Source organism: Thamnophis elegans, chromosome 3, assembly GCF_009769535.1.
Source record: "Thamnophis elegans isolate rThaEle1 chromosome 3, rThaEle1.pri, whole genome shotgun sequence".
NCBI lineage: Eukaryota > Metazoa > Chordata > Lepidosauria > Squamata > Colubridae > Thamnophis > Thamnophis elegans.
The window spans coordinates 83,668,853-83,682,748 of record NC_045543.1 but is presented as its reverse complement, the minus strand read 5'-3'; the positions used below and the strand labels follow the sequence as shown (position 1 = coordinate 83,682,748).

General features: G+C 39.3%; 1 protein-coding gene across 1 annotated transcript in view; it reads right to left on the bottom strand.

Moving 5' to 3' along the window:
- The window catches only part of NTRK2 (neurotrophic receptor tyrosine kinase 2), a 207,050-nt gene that overhangs the window by 23,024 nt on the left and 170,130 nt on the right, over positions 1 to 13,896 (bottom strand). Inside the window, exon 16 of the mRNA XM_032214692.1 lies at positions 13,031 to 13,265. Coding sequence (XP_032070583.1) covers positions 13,031 to 13,265 — 235 coding nt within the window. The remainder of the gene's footprint in view (positions 1 to 13,030; positions 13,266 to 13,896) is intronic.

Genomic DNA, 13,896 nt, shown 5'->3' with positions numbered 1-13,896 from the left:
AAATTCCCAATTGCCTGTCAGAATAACCTCTGGATGCATAAATCATCTAGGGCAGGCTATGTTAATCAGCAGTGCCCACCCCTATCTTCAGTAGCTTGGTAGCTTTACCTGGACCAGGAAAGAATTAACAATGATCACATATGTATATAAAGTGCCTATCCTATAAAATGCCTATCTTTATGACTCCAGCTAAAGTTACCTGGAACAAGGTCATACATGCTTTGGAGGTCATTAATTCTTTTCTTTCCAGAGGCCCCATGGCACGGAGTCCCTCAGCACTAAGTCCCCAATATCAACCCTGTTTTGAGGTCCAGAAACTCAGGAGAGGACTCTGCCATTCAGAAAGGATTTTATATATAGGCATTTCTGCCAGAGTTTGTTGCAAAAATCAGATCCAGAAAGCACACACAGATAACTGATTCAGCAGAATTCATTTAAATAAGAAACTTCTTTATATATAAGAATATATATACTATACAAACAGTAGGGAACAGTTTCATTTTTCAGTTCAGAATTCAGTGTTAAAGACAGATTAGTTTCAGTTTCAATTCTCAGCACAGCACTCAGAGCTGCAGGGCTAAACCACGTCCAGGCTCCAAACTGTTTCAGCTCCCATTGGCTGACCTTGTTACTAAGCCCTATTCATTGGCTGAGCTTGTTACCATGTGTCTGCCACTTCATGAATATTTTGACAATTCTCTGCTTTAAAACCACGGTTGCTAAAGGATCTGAAACCTATGTTTTATTATGCATTTATACATTCATACTCATGCATGAATATAAGCAATGGCAAATCAGAAGTCATAAGGTACTGGAGATAAAATCAATGAGCTGTGTCCCATATCAATAGCCCACTGGAGAAGCAAAACAATACCAGCATAAAACAAACACAATCTGCTGACCTTCTGCATCATATTGTAGCATATTGCTATTACCAGGCAAGGACATTAATGTGTGAAAGGGAACAACATCTCTAGTTGCAAATCAAAGTAGTATAGAGAAGATGCATACTTTCTCCCCAACACAAAGGCAGAGACCTCTGTTTTTTAACAACTGGACCCTCAAGAGCTATCTAAATCAGCTGTTACCAGATTATAGTCAATATGGCATATTAAGAGAGACTTCCTGGAGCAGGAAAAGATTTTCACTCTCCGTGTTAGATCCCAGTGACTTAGATCAAATTCCTCTTCTATCTATAGAGGTGTGACGTGGAAAGTACATGTCCCTCTGCTGCCCCAAAGCAATCCTTTTCTCTAGGATACTAGAGGATTCCAGCTGTAAGCTGTAGTAAATGCCAGTGCCGCTTTAGCTATTCTGCATCAAGAACATGGTAGGTGGCTAAAAGAGAGCTGGCACTCCTACATTTCAGCTGCTTCATCCTATTTCCTTTTGGAAAACAGTGTGTATTTCAAATGAGTATCTTTAAATGCCAAGTTTGGCTGTTGGTTATGCAGGAAAGAGCTTCGGGGAAGAGGGAGAATCCAGTTTTGATAGACTCCAGAATCAGTGGGTCAACAATAAGCTGAATTAGATCCATTAGACCAGGGGTATCAAACTCACAGTCCTTGGGCCAGATGCATCATGCGCTGGCCATGCCCACTCCATTTTAGTGAAGGGGGGAGTTGTGATACATTATGTGATGACGTGACGATGCGGGTTTGACACCCCTGAATTAGACAAAGATTCTATTCCTGCTTAGATTAATGCTATGTTAGATGAACCATCTGACTCTACATAACATTTTCAGACAATCCTACATTAACAGCACTTATTGTAGGCTATCAAATCTGGATTGCAAAACACCATACAACTCATTGATAGCAACAAAGAGATACAGAAAGATTAAACTCTTTTATTGCAGTACTAACTCTTTCTTAACATTTTTAACGTGGAGAAAGCCTTGAAATAATGTTTACTATATCTCAAGCAATCCCTGCATAAAAATATTATGTCTACTTCTAGCATTGTGTAGCATTCAAATTTCAAAAAATGTTTTGTTTTGTTGGAATCATCTGTTGAAGAACCACAAGTGAAAGCAATAGGCTGGCAGCTGAGTTGCAGCAGATACAAATTTTGACATTGTGCATCTCAGCATTGTGCAACATATGAAGTTCAACTCTTTTTCCTCATATCTTTTCCTGAACGTCAAGCAACCTTGCATAGAGCACTTCCATTAAAACCTCATTGAAAGAGTCTTCTCTGCCACATTCACAAAGCTACTGAAGAAATAACAACAATTAGCTTGTCATAAGAAATATATGATCCCATATCAGCACCTGTATTTTCCATATTGAGGTAAATAGCAGCCTCTGGAGTGGGAGGAAGTTAAATTGAGGAGACAGCAGATATTCTATACTTCCTGTTCTAATGTTTCTGTTTCATTCTACTACTCTTCCTTTCGGAAATACATTTAAATAGAAGTATTATGACATAATACTATGGCATTTTGGCAGAATTATGGGCATAATTCTGACAAATTAATTTCCATTTTGCTCTTAGTATTATCATGCGGCTTCACACATGTGGTGTAGAATTGTACAGTGGTTAGATACCAACATTAGCCAGAATACAATATCTAACCATACAGTGGTTAGATATCAAAACCAACATCAGCCAGAATACAAAACAACTGAAAGAAGCTATACGAGATTGGAAAATGTAGAGAGACATGATCCATAGAATTGCTTATAACTGGATACAGTTGAATGGGTGGTATCATCATCTTTATCATGTGTGCGGAATTGAGCAGCATCCAGTTGGATCTGTCCACTATGAGCTGAAGTGATCTTCAGCTCCTTCCCCAGATCTGCTTTGGGAAAGCCAACAAGTGGGAAGTCCTGCTACCCTAGGGAACTGCATTCTGGAACAGATTGTACATCTGTACAGATGTAGCTATGGATTCTGTGAGAGGAACTATGAACCCAAATCTTGGGATTTTGTGAAAATCTAATCAAAGACAATTTTAAAATAAATGCAAGACTAGGAAGCAGCTGGGTTACTGCTAATTGGCATTCGAAATTGAAAGCAAGGGACAGAAAGGCTAAATCATGCAGATGGTATAAAAGACAGGAAAGATTTAAAAAGAAGTCTGTATGCCAACCCTGGTAACCTAAATTCTTTAAATTACCGGGGTCTTTTTAAAATTGGGTGGATCTTTTGAAAATTAGCAACAATCCTAGTGCAAGAGTAAATAATGCAGAATCTGATAGACACCGTTAGATTTAGCAAAACTAGATCAAACCACACAATTGTACATAAACCAATGGCAATGTAAAAACCTTTTTTAATCAACCATTTCTCAAGGAACATTATTTTATTTACAAAAATTCTGGATTCAGCTAATGGATATGACAGTTAAAATTGTCCAACAGAAGTCCTAAACAACATGGCCAACCATGGGAGATATCATTTAGTCAACTATACAAGGACAAATTACGACATCTTCCTCTACCAGATTTTATTTCCACCTTAAATTACACACAATACACAACGGTCTATCTCTCTTTGTTACATTTAGTCTTCTGCTAATGAATGGTTTATTTTATCCTTGAAGAATGACTGGATACAAGAAATAAAGTACAGCTGCTTATATTTGATCCTGGATATAGCAGCGAGGAGATCAAGCAAATGTGCTGTGTTAAGTAAGAGGGCCAACAATTTTGGATTTCAGTATCTGTGTAGAACAGAAGAGTGAAATCAATAGGCGGCAACTTCCAAATTAAACTATTTGTCCTTTAAGACCTATGATTCAGTCAGTTGCTATCCTTCTTTCTAAGGGTGGCTCATGATGAGGACTATTTTGTGGCAGGCAGGACCTCCATCTACAGAGCTCCCTACTGAGAGACCTTAAGATATTTTTCTCTCAATATCTTCTGCCAGCAATAACAAATGTTTCTTCTTAAACAAGCTCATGATTCTGTTGTTGCTTAATTTAACTTGTTTATTGTTTGTTCTGGCTCTTTGTACTTTTTGCTTTTGACTAGCTTTAAGTCTAGTAATTTTGTTTTAATGATGGTATATTTTTATCCTTTGGGGCTGTCAGACAGAAGGCTGCTCGAATCTTTGTTCTTTCTCTGTAAGAGTAAGCAACCAGCGGCCTTCCACAGCCTGTCCATAGAACAGGGAGCTAGGCATAGCCAACATCGTCAAATGACATATTTTCTGCCTTATTAATCATAATAAGCGTTTCTTACATTTCAGCCTGATGTTTGGAAAGAGATGCTTCTCTGCACCATAGAGCAGAGGGCACGTGCAGCAGAGGTGACATTCAGCAGGTTCTGATCAGTTCTGGAGAACCGGTAGCGGAACATTTGAGTAGTTCGGAGAACCAGTAAATACCACCTCTTTTTTTTAATAAAATTTTTTAACTTTTAATTTAAAACAAATACATCATCCTTCTTTACATGCTATAGAAAGTGTATCAGTTGGTTACAAAAAAAAACCTTTTGTGCATCTCTTCCACAGTTAACAAACATAGTTCATATTAACTTAAGTATTTTAACTCAAATATTTATACATGTCACTATCATTATATCTCCATTTTCATTATTATTATTATTATTATTATTACTATTATTATTATCATCATCATCATCATTAATATTATCCTTTATGTATAATTCAAAGGGATTGCTAATCATCCTTACATGGGTACCATTCAATATTCATATCCAATTATACTCATCATAACACTACACATTGTATACATTTGTAACATTATCAGTTATCCATTTAAGCTATATCTATTATCAATAAATTTCACTAAGTTTAACTAGTTTTAAATTTTATTATTCCATCTATCAATCTGTATCTTTCCAATAACAAAACAATCTCATATCTTCTGCCATTTGTGGTGCCAATCCTACAATCATCTTCTTGATCAGCTTTGTATGGACTTCTCTTAGCAACTCCTTGCTTGTAAGATCTCTCATATAATCATGTTGCCCTCTTTCTGTTTCCTTATTCAGCTTATCTTTGATTGTCAGCAGTGTTATCAATGCTTTTGCTAACAGAATTTCTTTCTTTAAGTCCATAGATTCTTTAATTTTTTCTTTTTCTATATCTTGCCCTCTGGAATAGATTTCCTCTCCACCTCTGACTGGCCCGCCCCCATCTAATCTCTGCCTCCCCAGTTCCAGCTGATCAGGAGGGAATGGGGATTTTGCAGTATCCTTCCCCTGTCATGCCCAACAAGCCACACTCACCAAGCCATGCCACACCCACCAAGCCACACCCACAGAACCGGTAGTAAAAAAATTTAAATCCCACCACTGAGTCTTGCAGGGCAGGTAAAGGGGGGGGCAGCTAGAATCATGCAGGGATCAAATCCCCACCCCTTTTTACAGACACACACTGCAGCACATGTAAAAATGGGTGGGATTTCAATTGCACAGTCATGGCTGCATCCCGACTTTGGAAATCCTGATATATAGCAATTTTTTGAGGGAATGCATGTGTGATTCCCCCCCACCCCCGGGGAATGACTGCTACAAAGAACTGGTGAAATTGCTGGATTTTTTGAAAACTAAGCTTTCTTCTAAAACCGAGTCTCCTTCCATTCGCTATTTGCAAAGGGAGGGAGACTTTGTGTAGCAAAAGGGAATTGACAAAATACATGTTAGATTCATTTCATTCTTTCATTTCATTCATAACATCACTTTACAGTCCAGGGAAATTTGTGGTTTGTTTTGCTCAAGCATTTAAAAGGACTACACTTGTACAGCCAGAGTTAACGTGAACTCACATTTACTGAGGGCCAATACAGTGTAGTGATTAAAAGTATTAGGCTAAGACAGGAGAGAGTTGGATTTTAGTTAATAAAGTTCACTAGATGACTTCAGGTCAGTCACTCTCTCTCTGAACCCTACCTAACCCACAAGACTGTAGTGGTTGAAAACAAGAGGTCTTGAAGTTTATTCATTTATTTAGTTTGTCACTCATGTACAAGATAACAGGAATAAGAATAAACATGAATAAGAACACAGGAAATGGGTATAAACAAATGGGGATAATAGGACAGAGATGTTAGGCATGCTGGTGCATTTATGCACGCCCCTACTGACCTCTAAGGAGTGGGGTGAGGTCAATAGTAGACAGTTTAAGGTTAAAGTTATGGGGGTTTGAGGATGTAACAACAGAGTCAGGTAGTGCATTCCAGGCATTGACCACTCTGTTGCTGAAGTCGCATTTTCTGCAATCGAGTTTGGTGCGGTTTACCTTGAGTTTCTATCTATTGTGAACTCCTGTATTATTGTAGTTGAAGCTGAAGTAGTCATTGACAGGTAGGATGTTGTAGCAGTTTATGCAAATGCAAAAGCATACTAAATAAAAATACGGCCTCTCCCTGTTTTGTAAGCTGATTCAAACCAAAGGGCAAGAACTCACTTTGCAGGAACCTAAATAACCTTTGGAACTCTGAAATGCCCAGGACATAGCTTCCCAAACACTTCTTCTCCTTCCTCTGAGCCAGATCCTTCCACCTGGCTTCATATTCTATGCCTGTGGAAGCCACGTTCTTCATTCTACCCTTGCTGAAAAAAATGGTACCGCATATCTTTTTGTTCCCTCTTGACCAAGTTTTGTGGTAGGTTTTTTGTGGTTTCTCATCGGTGTACCAGTGGGGGGGGGGGGGAAATGACAAGATGCTGGCAAATGGATTGTTTCTTCATTGGATTGCCTGCAAGTGGTAAAAAGGAATTGTTCAAAAAAGCTTCATATGGATGCAACGGATATCTGGGTTAGCCAGGTTCAGCAACTTGGTTTAGGAAGGGAAATGTGGGGTGTAATATGCTCTTTAAACTCTAAGGTTTTGGGGGAAGGGCTTAGCTTTTCAAAAGATCCTTTCCCTGCAGACCGAGCTTCCAAAACTGAATAACTATGGTACTTTCCCATTCTATCTGTACTACTATTCAGGCTCTAAACAAACAAACAGCACCCATGTAGCTAACGCCATCACCAGCCATCACCAGTCATCACCAGCATGCACCGTGCCAATTATCCAAAGGTTATCTCTCTCTGCAGTCAGCTCTGCAGTATCTCTTAATAGCTTTGCTGACACAGTGCAGAACATTATTGACAATTGGACACCAAGTAAAAGGTTGGTCCTATTTTGTTGTTGCTGTTGTAATGCAGTGGTTCCCAAACTTGGCAACTTTAAGACTTGTGGACTTCAACTCTCCAGTTCTGCTGGCTGGAGAATTCCAGGAGTTGAAGTCCACAAGTCTTAAAGTTGCCAAGTTTGGGAACCACTGTTGTAATGGGACAACAGAAGACCAAAAATTTGGAGGCGAATTAATAGCTTCCTAAGCATGACCCAGGTTCCAAACTGTCAGTGAAAATTATTTTGTGGACACTGTTATCCTTCATCCTCCTTTTCATCCTGCTTTGCAGCCCAAAGAGACTCACAAGCAAGGCAAAGTGGTACAATAATTAGTAACAGAGCACACAATTAAGAAGTAACAATGTGTTCCAAGGCTTTTTATAGTTGCATTATAATGGTCAGTCTCCACATTTTCTTCAATATGCCAATGAATCTCATCTATTAATACCTCTTGCATAGAACAGCTGGAAGAAACCATATCTGGCTGAAGATATCTGGCTAAATCTGGGTCACCCAAAAATCAGTTTGGTATTTGAGAAGGCAACAATGGATGCTTGTATTGGAGGGCAGAGGATGTTAGGAAAGAGCAGGAACTTGGGTAAATAACTAAGGTTTCTTAGCTTTGCTTTACCCTTGGCACTTTGGAGGATTTGAAGTTTTATCATTGGTTTTGTGAACCACCTAGAACAGCCTTTCACATCTGTAGCTCTACTGAACCCTACAGTTATGCAAGAGACCATGAACAAAAACTCCCTTTTTAATTGCATGGCTAACACTCCAAGTGGTGGGAAAGTTTATGTGCCATGCCTCAACTTACCAAACATGCTAATATATCATGAACTATAGATGTAATCATTTTTTATGCAGGAGCTCACTGATACCTGAAATTATTTCAAGGGCCCCACCCGTGTGGACACAACTCCCAGAATTCCTCAGCCAGCCAGGCCTCTGGTGTTTTATAATGCAACGCTATTTAAATAAATATATTTTAAAATGTGGCAGGAACACAGGATGCGTAAGCTTGTTTATGAGACTATACGAGGTCCTGCCAAGTTGAAACAAGAATAAGGCTTTGCTTTTAGTGCCATCCCTGACAGTCCCTCTCTGCATCCACACGTTGAGGGATTCAGTTTGCAAAGGAATTGATCAGATGCCCAAATCCCTTGGCTCCTGAATAAGTTACTTCTTTACAAATGACTGTGCTTAACACATGAATGATGAATACTATGACGGCCAGAAAAAGAAAAGGAGCATTGTAGCTTCCAGAGATCCAGAAGCCAAGCCAAGAGATAGAAAAAAAAAGGGGCTAACACTTGAGTACTTATCTCAGCCAATTTAAACAAAGCAACTGTATAACAGAAAAGCAATGGTGGAAAATGAGACAATGCCATCCCAGTGAGATTTTATGAACTCCCCAAGATACACAAACTAGGGGTCCCCCTCACACCTATTGTAGTGCTAGGGGATATTCCTACCTACAGTTTGGCTAAATGGCTGGCACAATGATTAAGCTTCTTGACATCATCCTCAAACATTACAGCCACATCATCCACATAATTTTTGACACAGCTACGAAGCTTACGCGGCTATGAGGCTCCTTATGAAATCATGATCTCTTTTGATGTAGTGACCCTATTTACATCCATCCCTCCCCACATAGCATACAAAGTGATAAACAGAAAACTAGAAGATTACAACACAGATCAAAACAACGTAACCGGGACAAAAATCACTCCATTTCTACTTCTTCATCTTTAAAAGAGAAATGAGCAAATAAAAGGGACACTCATGGGATCCTCAATATCAAGAGGTATTGCAGAAACAGTCCCACATAATGGAACACAGTGCATTTTAAAACACCTAAAGTTTGGTACCATTACATGGATGACACATCTGTGGTTATCAAAGAAATGAGCTGAAAGACTTTCATACCCTATTAAATTCTATCTTCCTGGTCATATGATTCACAATGGTGGAAGAAAACATGCTTAGACATGCTTATCAACAGATGGAAGGTGGAACCTTAGAAACCATAGTATATTGCAAGACTACCAACACTCCAGGCATTCTGAGTAACCATCCACAACGGTAACCATCCACTGTCACATAAAAAGAGCTGCATTAGAGCACTGTATGGTAGGGTGTGAACACAGTGTACTATCCAGCAAGCAAAACATCTGGGAGTAGGTACCTACGTGAACAATTTAGTCAGAATGGGTGTCCACAAACATTTGTCATAAGGTGCCCATGCAATATGCTGGGGAGAGAAAGGAAGAAAGAAGGCAAAAGGCCAACTACATGGTACACCCTACCATACATTAAAAACATTTCAGAAGTAGAATCCAACTTTTGAGATCAGCAAATTATCCACATTATCCACCATCCAGAGGCTACCAAATGAGGACAAATAATACAAAGACTGTTTGGAGCTGGAGAAACTTTGAATGCAGTTTACCAGATTCCCTATATGGATTGCCCCTATGACAGAGGAAGCTTTTCATATATATCTTTTATTTCTTTTTCATTTTCATTTTATACAATCACTTATATACTGTGCATAAAAAAAAAAGGAAAAAAGGAAAAAAAAAAAACCCCACATAACACTTCATTCCCCCATACACCCTCTCTTCTCCCCCTCCAACTTTCCTTTCACCCCTCCAGCATTCCCCTCTTCTACTTCCCTACCCCCTCAGACATCTCCCCCTCCTTCCATTTCACCCTCCATACATTCCCTCTCACTCCCTCTTTACTTCTCCCTTCTCTTTCCCTCTTCTCCTCACTTTGGTGTATCCATACAATTCAATTTGTTTTTTACAATAAAAGTAGAAAAAGAAAAAAAGAAAAAAAAAGAAAAACGAGCCGCAGTACACAAGTGAATTCTTAATTTAGTCAGAATGGGTGTCCACAAACATTTGTCATAAGGTGCCCATGCAATATGCTGGGGAGAGAAAGGAAGAAAGAAGGCAAAAGGCCAACTACATGGTACACCCTACCATACATTAAAAACATTTCAGAAGTAGAATCCAACTTTTGAGATCAGCAAATTATCCACATTATCCACCATCCAGAGGCTACCAAATGAGGACAAATAATACAAAGACTGTTTGGAGCTGGAGAAACTTTGAATGCAGTTTACCAGATTCCCTATATGGATTGCCCCTATGACAGAGGAAGCTAATTACCAGATTGCGAGAACACAAGTGATTGGTTAGATGAGGAGAGCCAAACTCATTGATAGTGTCGTGTTGCATGCTTCCAATTTTGTAGCTACTATAATTGTTGGCCAAGCAAGGACAAAAATAGCCAGAGAAATCATTGAATCCTGGGAGACAGCCCTTTGTCAGTCAATAGGAATGCTAAATTAGTTTCGAGTTTCGAGTTTCATTTTATTTATATGCCGCCCTATTCCCAGTGGGACTCAGGGCGGTGCACAAACCCAAGAGGGGAAGGGAAACACAAAAACTACACAAAAGGTACAGGGCATGTAAAAACAACCAACAGCCACCAGCCTATCAGGTCCTTAGAAGCCGAAGGCATAACATCATAAGAAACAACCATTAAGAAGTTAATAGCTAGCCATCAACACCTTAATAAACAACTAAAAGCTACACACAACCAGGAACCATATAAATATAATACACAGAACAGCCCAGTGGATATATTGTGGAGAGAGAGAAAATCCCTGGAGCCTGAAAGCTTGGAAAAATAAACCTTTGGTCCCAGAGACCAACTCAAATTGGACCCTGCAACATTATCCTAGGGCTCATATATTTACGTTCGTTCACATTAATTATTTCTCCTGCAATAAAACTATCAATGATGGGAGAACTCTGAGCAAGAACTTTTAGTTCCCTTTTCCTCCCCATAGTAAAAGAGAAATGAAGATAACAAAAAAGGCCCTTCTGATTCAGGAAACCTAAGGTCTCCATTTCCAATAACCTCTTGGGATTTGGGAAATGGAGATGATAGTGTGATTGTCTAGTGCTTTGCTCCACAACAGTGTGCAATTTTGTGAGGATTTTTAAAAAAACAAATACCTTTGGGTAAATCCTACAGTTGCTTGACTTCCTTCTGTCAATTCAACCCAAATATACCACTATTATCCTGCTTCTTATCACCAATTATGGGATTCTGAAGCTATTTTGGGTACCATGGTTTGTCCTAGCAACATTTACTTTGTAGGATCCAAGGACCAAAACATGCATGCTAAACCAACCATGATGACAACTACTGCAACTTTGTGAATGGAGGCTGGCTGATGACAGCCTTTTTCCATGCTTAGCTTGTACATCTGCCCCTAAATCAGACGTGGGTTGCTACTGGTTCACACCGGTTTCGGGTGAACTGGTAATAGAAATTGCGACTGAGTCACCGAACTGGTAGGGATGGCAGGCTTGCCATGTCCCCGAATCAGTTCCCTGATCACCCATGTTGTTGGCGGCATGTTTTAGTCATTTTATAATGTTCTGCGCATGCAGCGCACGCACGAAGCAAACTGGCAGTAACGCCGGCAGCAGCCTACCCCTTGCTATAAATCCTGCTTTTTATCCCATGTTCACTCATATAATGTAATATCATTCTTGTCCTGTGAGAATGAAAGAGCATGGAAAGCAACTATTCCAAAAGACAGAAATCTAGATGTCAACTAATTGCTGAGTCTGGATCACTAAAGGAAGAAATAGCACAAACCAAAATAAAAATGTTCTTCTCGGCTCACAATGAAAACAGCTGCATGAATATAAATAATGTCTTTATGTGCTACTTCTTCAGTTTTTCTAATCAAATGAAACTATTCACTTTTGAAGCAAACTCTCAAGATGGTAGAGTTGCTCAAAAGAGCGTCTATCCAGTCAAAGTAATGCTGCTAAAATAAAGAATGAATTCGCTGGGACAGCAAAACACTTTGATCCAAATGTGGCCTTTTCTTTTTATGGGATCATAACCGCATTCTGTCCTCCCCAAACTTGTCACTTTACAATAACCACAGCCCTTGTCTCATTAAAGGAAGTTTCAATGAGAACAGTAATAAATAATTTGTTTACACAGGAGCTTTAGGTTGTTGTTGTTTTTGCAATACCATGTGGATATTTAATAAATTGGTTTATCAGCAATGACTTTAATTTCCTCATTACACCCAGCATAGGATTTAAATGATTTTTTTTCTTACATCTCTCACTACAGCAGTGGCCAAAATTGAGATTTGATGGCTAATAACACCACTTTTTTTAAATTTCAAGATAATCATATTCCACTGCTGGAATGGTCTGGGAATAGCCCAGATCTTAACCCAATTAAAAATCTATGCAGCCAAATAAAGAAACTTGTTAGTCAGAAGCGACCCAGCAATAAAACCCAGTTAAGAGAAGCAATAATTCAATCTTGGTTTCACATTATAACAGCTGCAGAACTGAAAGATTTGGTTGACTCCATGGGAAGATGTTGTAAGGACGTAATTCATGCTAAAGGTTACCCAACTAAGTATTAACTGACACGGTGATAATTTTTGTATATCTCGTTTTACTTTTCTTATAACTGCTATTCTAATAGCAAATCCTTCTTAAAAATTATTGCATTACATTCTTGATTAAATTATCTTTCCATTGATATAATCTTATGCAGTGGTGAGTTCCTACCAGTTTGGACCAGTTTGGCTGAACCGGCAGTGAATTTGGTGGTCTGGCAGCCGTAGGTTCCGCCATCTTATTTTTTGCTTCTGCACATGCACACAGGGCACGCACACAAGCAAACCAGCAGTAGTGCCCGTCGGAACCTACCCCTGATCTTATGGTACTACTCCAAAAAAAGTGGTGTTATTAGCTAGTTTTAGAAAATACACTTGTCCCAAAAGGTTTCCACAATTTTGGCCACTACTGTAGAAGAAAATTTGAAAATAGCTCCTTCCTCCTAAAACCAAGGTACAGCATTACTTACCCTGTAATAATCTGTGCTATATACATCTCTTGACATCCCAAAGTCTCCAATCTTCACCAGTAGGTTCTCCCCAACCAGGCAGTTCCGAGTAGCCAGGTCACGATGCACAAAGTGCTGTGATGCTAAGTAAACCATACCAGCTGCAATTTGCTGGGCAATGTGCAGCATCTGGGATTGGGTTAGTTCAGCTAAATGACTCCCTTCAGCCATCAGAACTGCATCAGGTCCATGTGCCCTGTGTGGAAGAGAGAAGAAATGTAGGAGATCCAATGATATCTGCCCAAATGATAGCCTTCAGAAGAAAGCAGGAGGACGGGAAGGAGGCATGATGGAAGCAACAAGGCCAGAATTCATCAACTGGGCCACTTACTCTCCCTCAGCCCAGCCAGGTTTGCTACTGTGGGGGAAAATGAAAGAAGAAACCACCTAATATGCCACTTTGAGCTCCTGAATGAACGGCAGGATGCAAATCTAGGAAACAAACAAATAATAAGACTTTGAACAGTATTGGTTAGTTATAGATCAGGGGTAGGCAACTATGTCAATTTTATGACCTGCAGACTTCAACTCCCAGAATTCCTGAGCTAGCTGCCTCAAGAATTCTGGGAATTGAAGTTCACAGGTCATAAAGTTGCATAGTTTCCCATCCCTAATCTAGATACAGAAAGCTACGTACCTATAGATTCCATCTGTGGAAGAAAAATGACATATACATTAGTACATTTTGTTACTGTTACCAGTTATTGTTTTTTGAAACTCTATCTCCTGTTATAACAGTTCTCTTCCTAAATTATTTAATTTTATACTTTTTATCCATATTCATTTTCTAACCAATGGTTTGATGAAACTTCTGGTTTTTGGCAGCA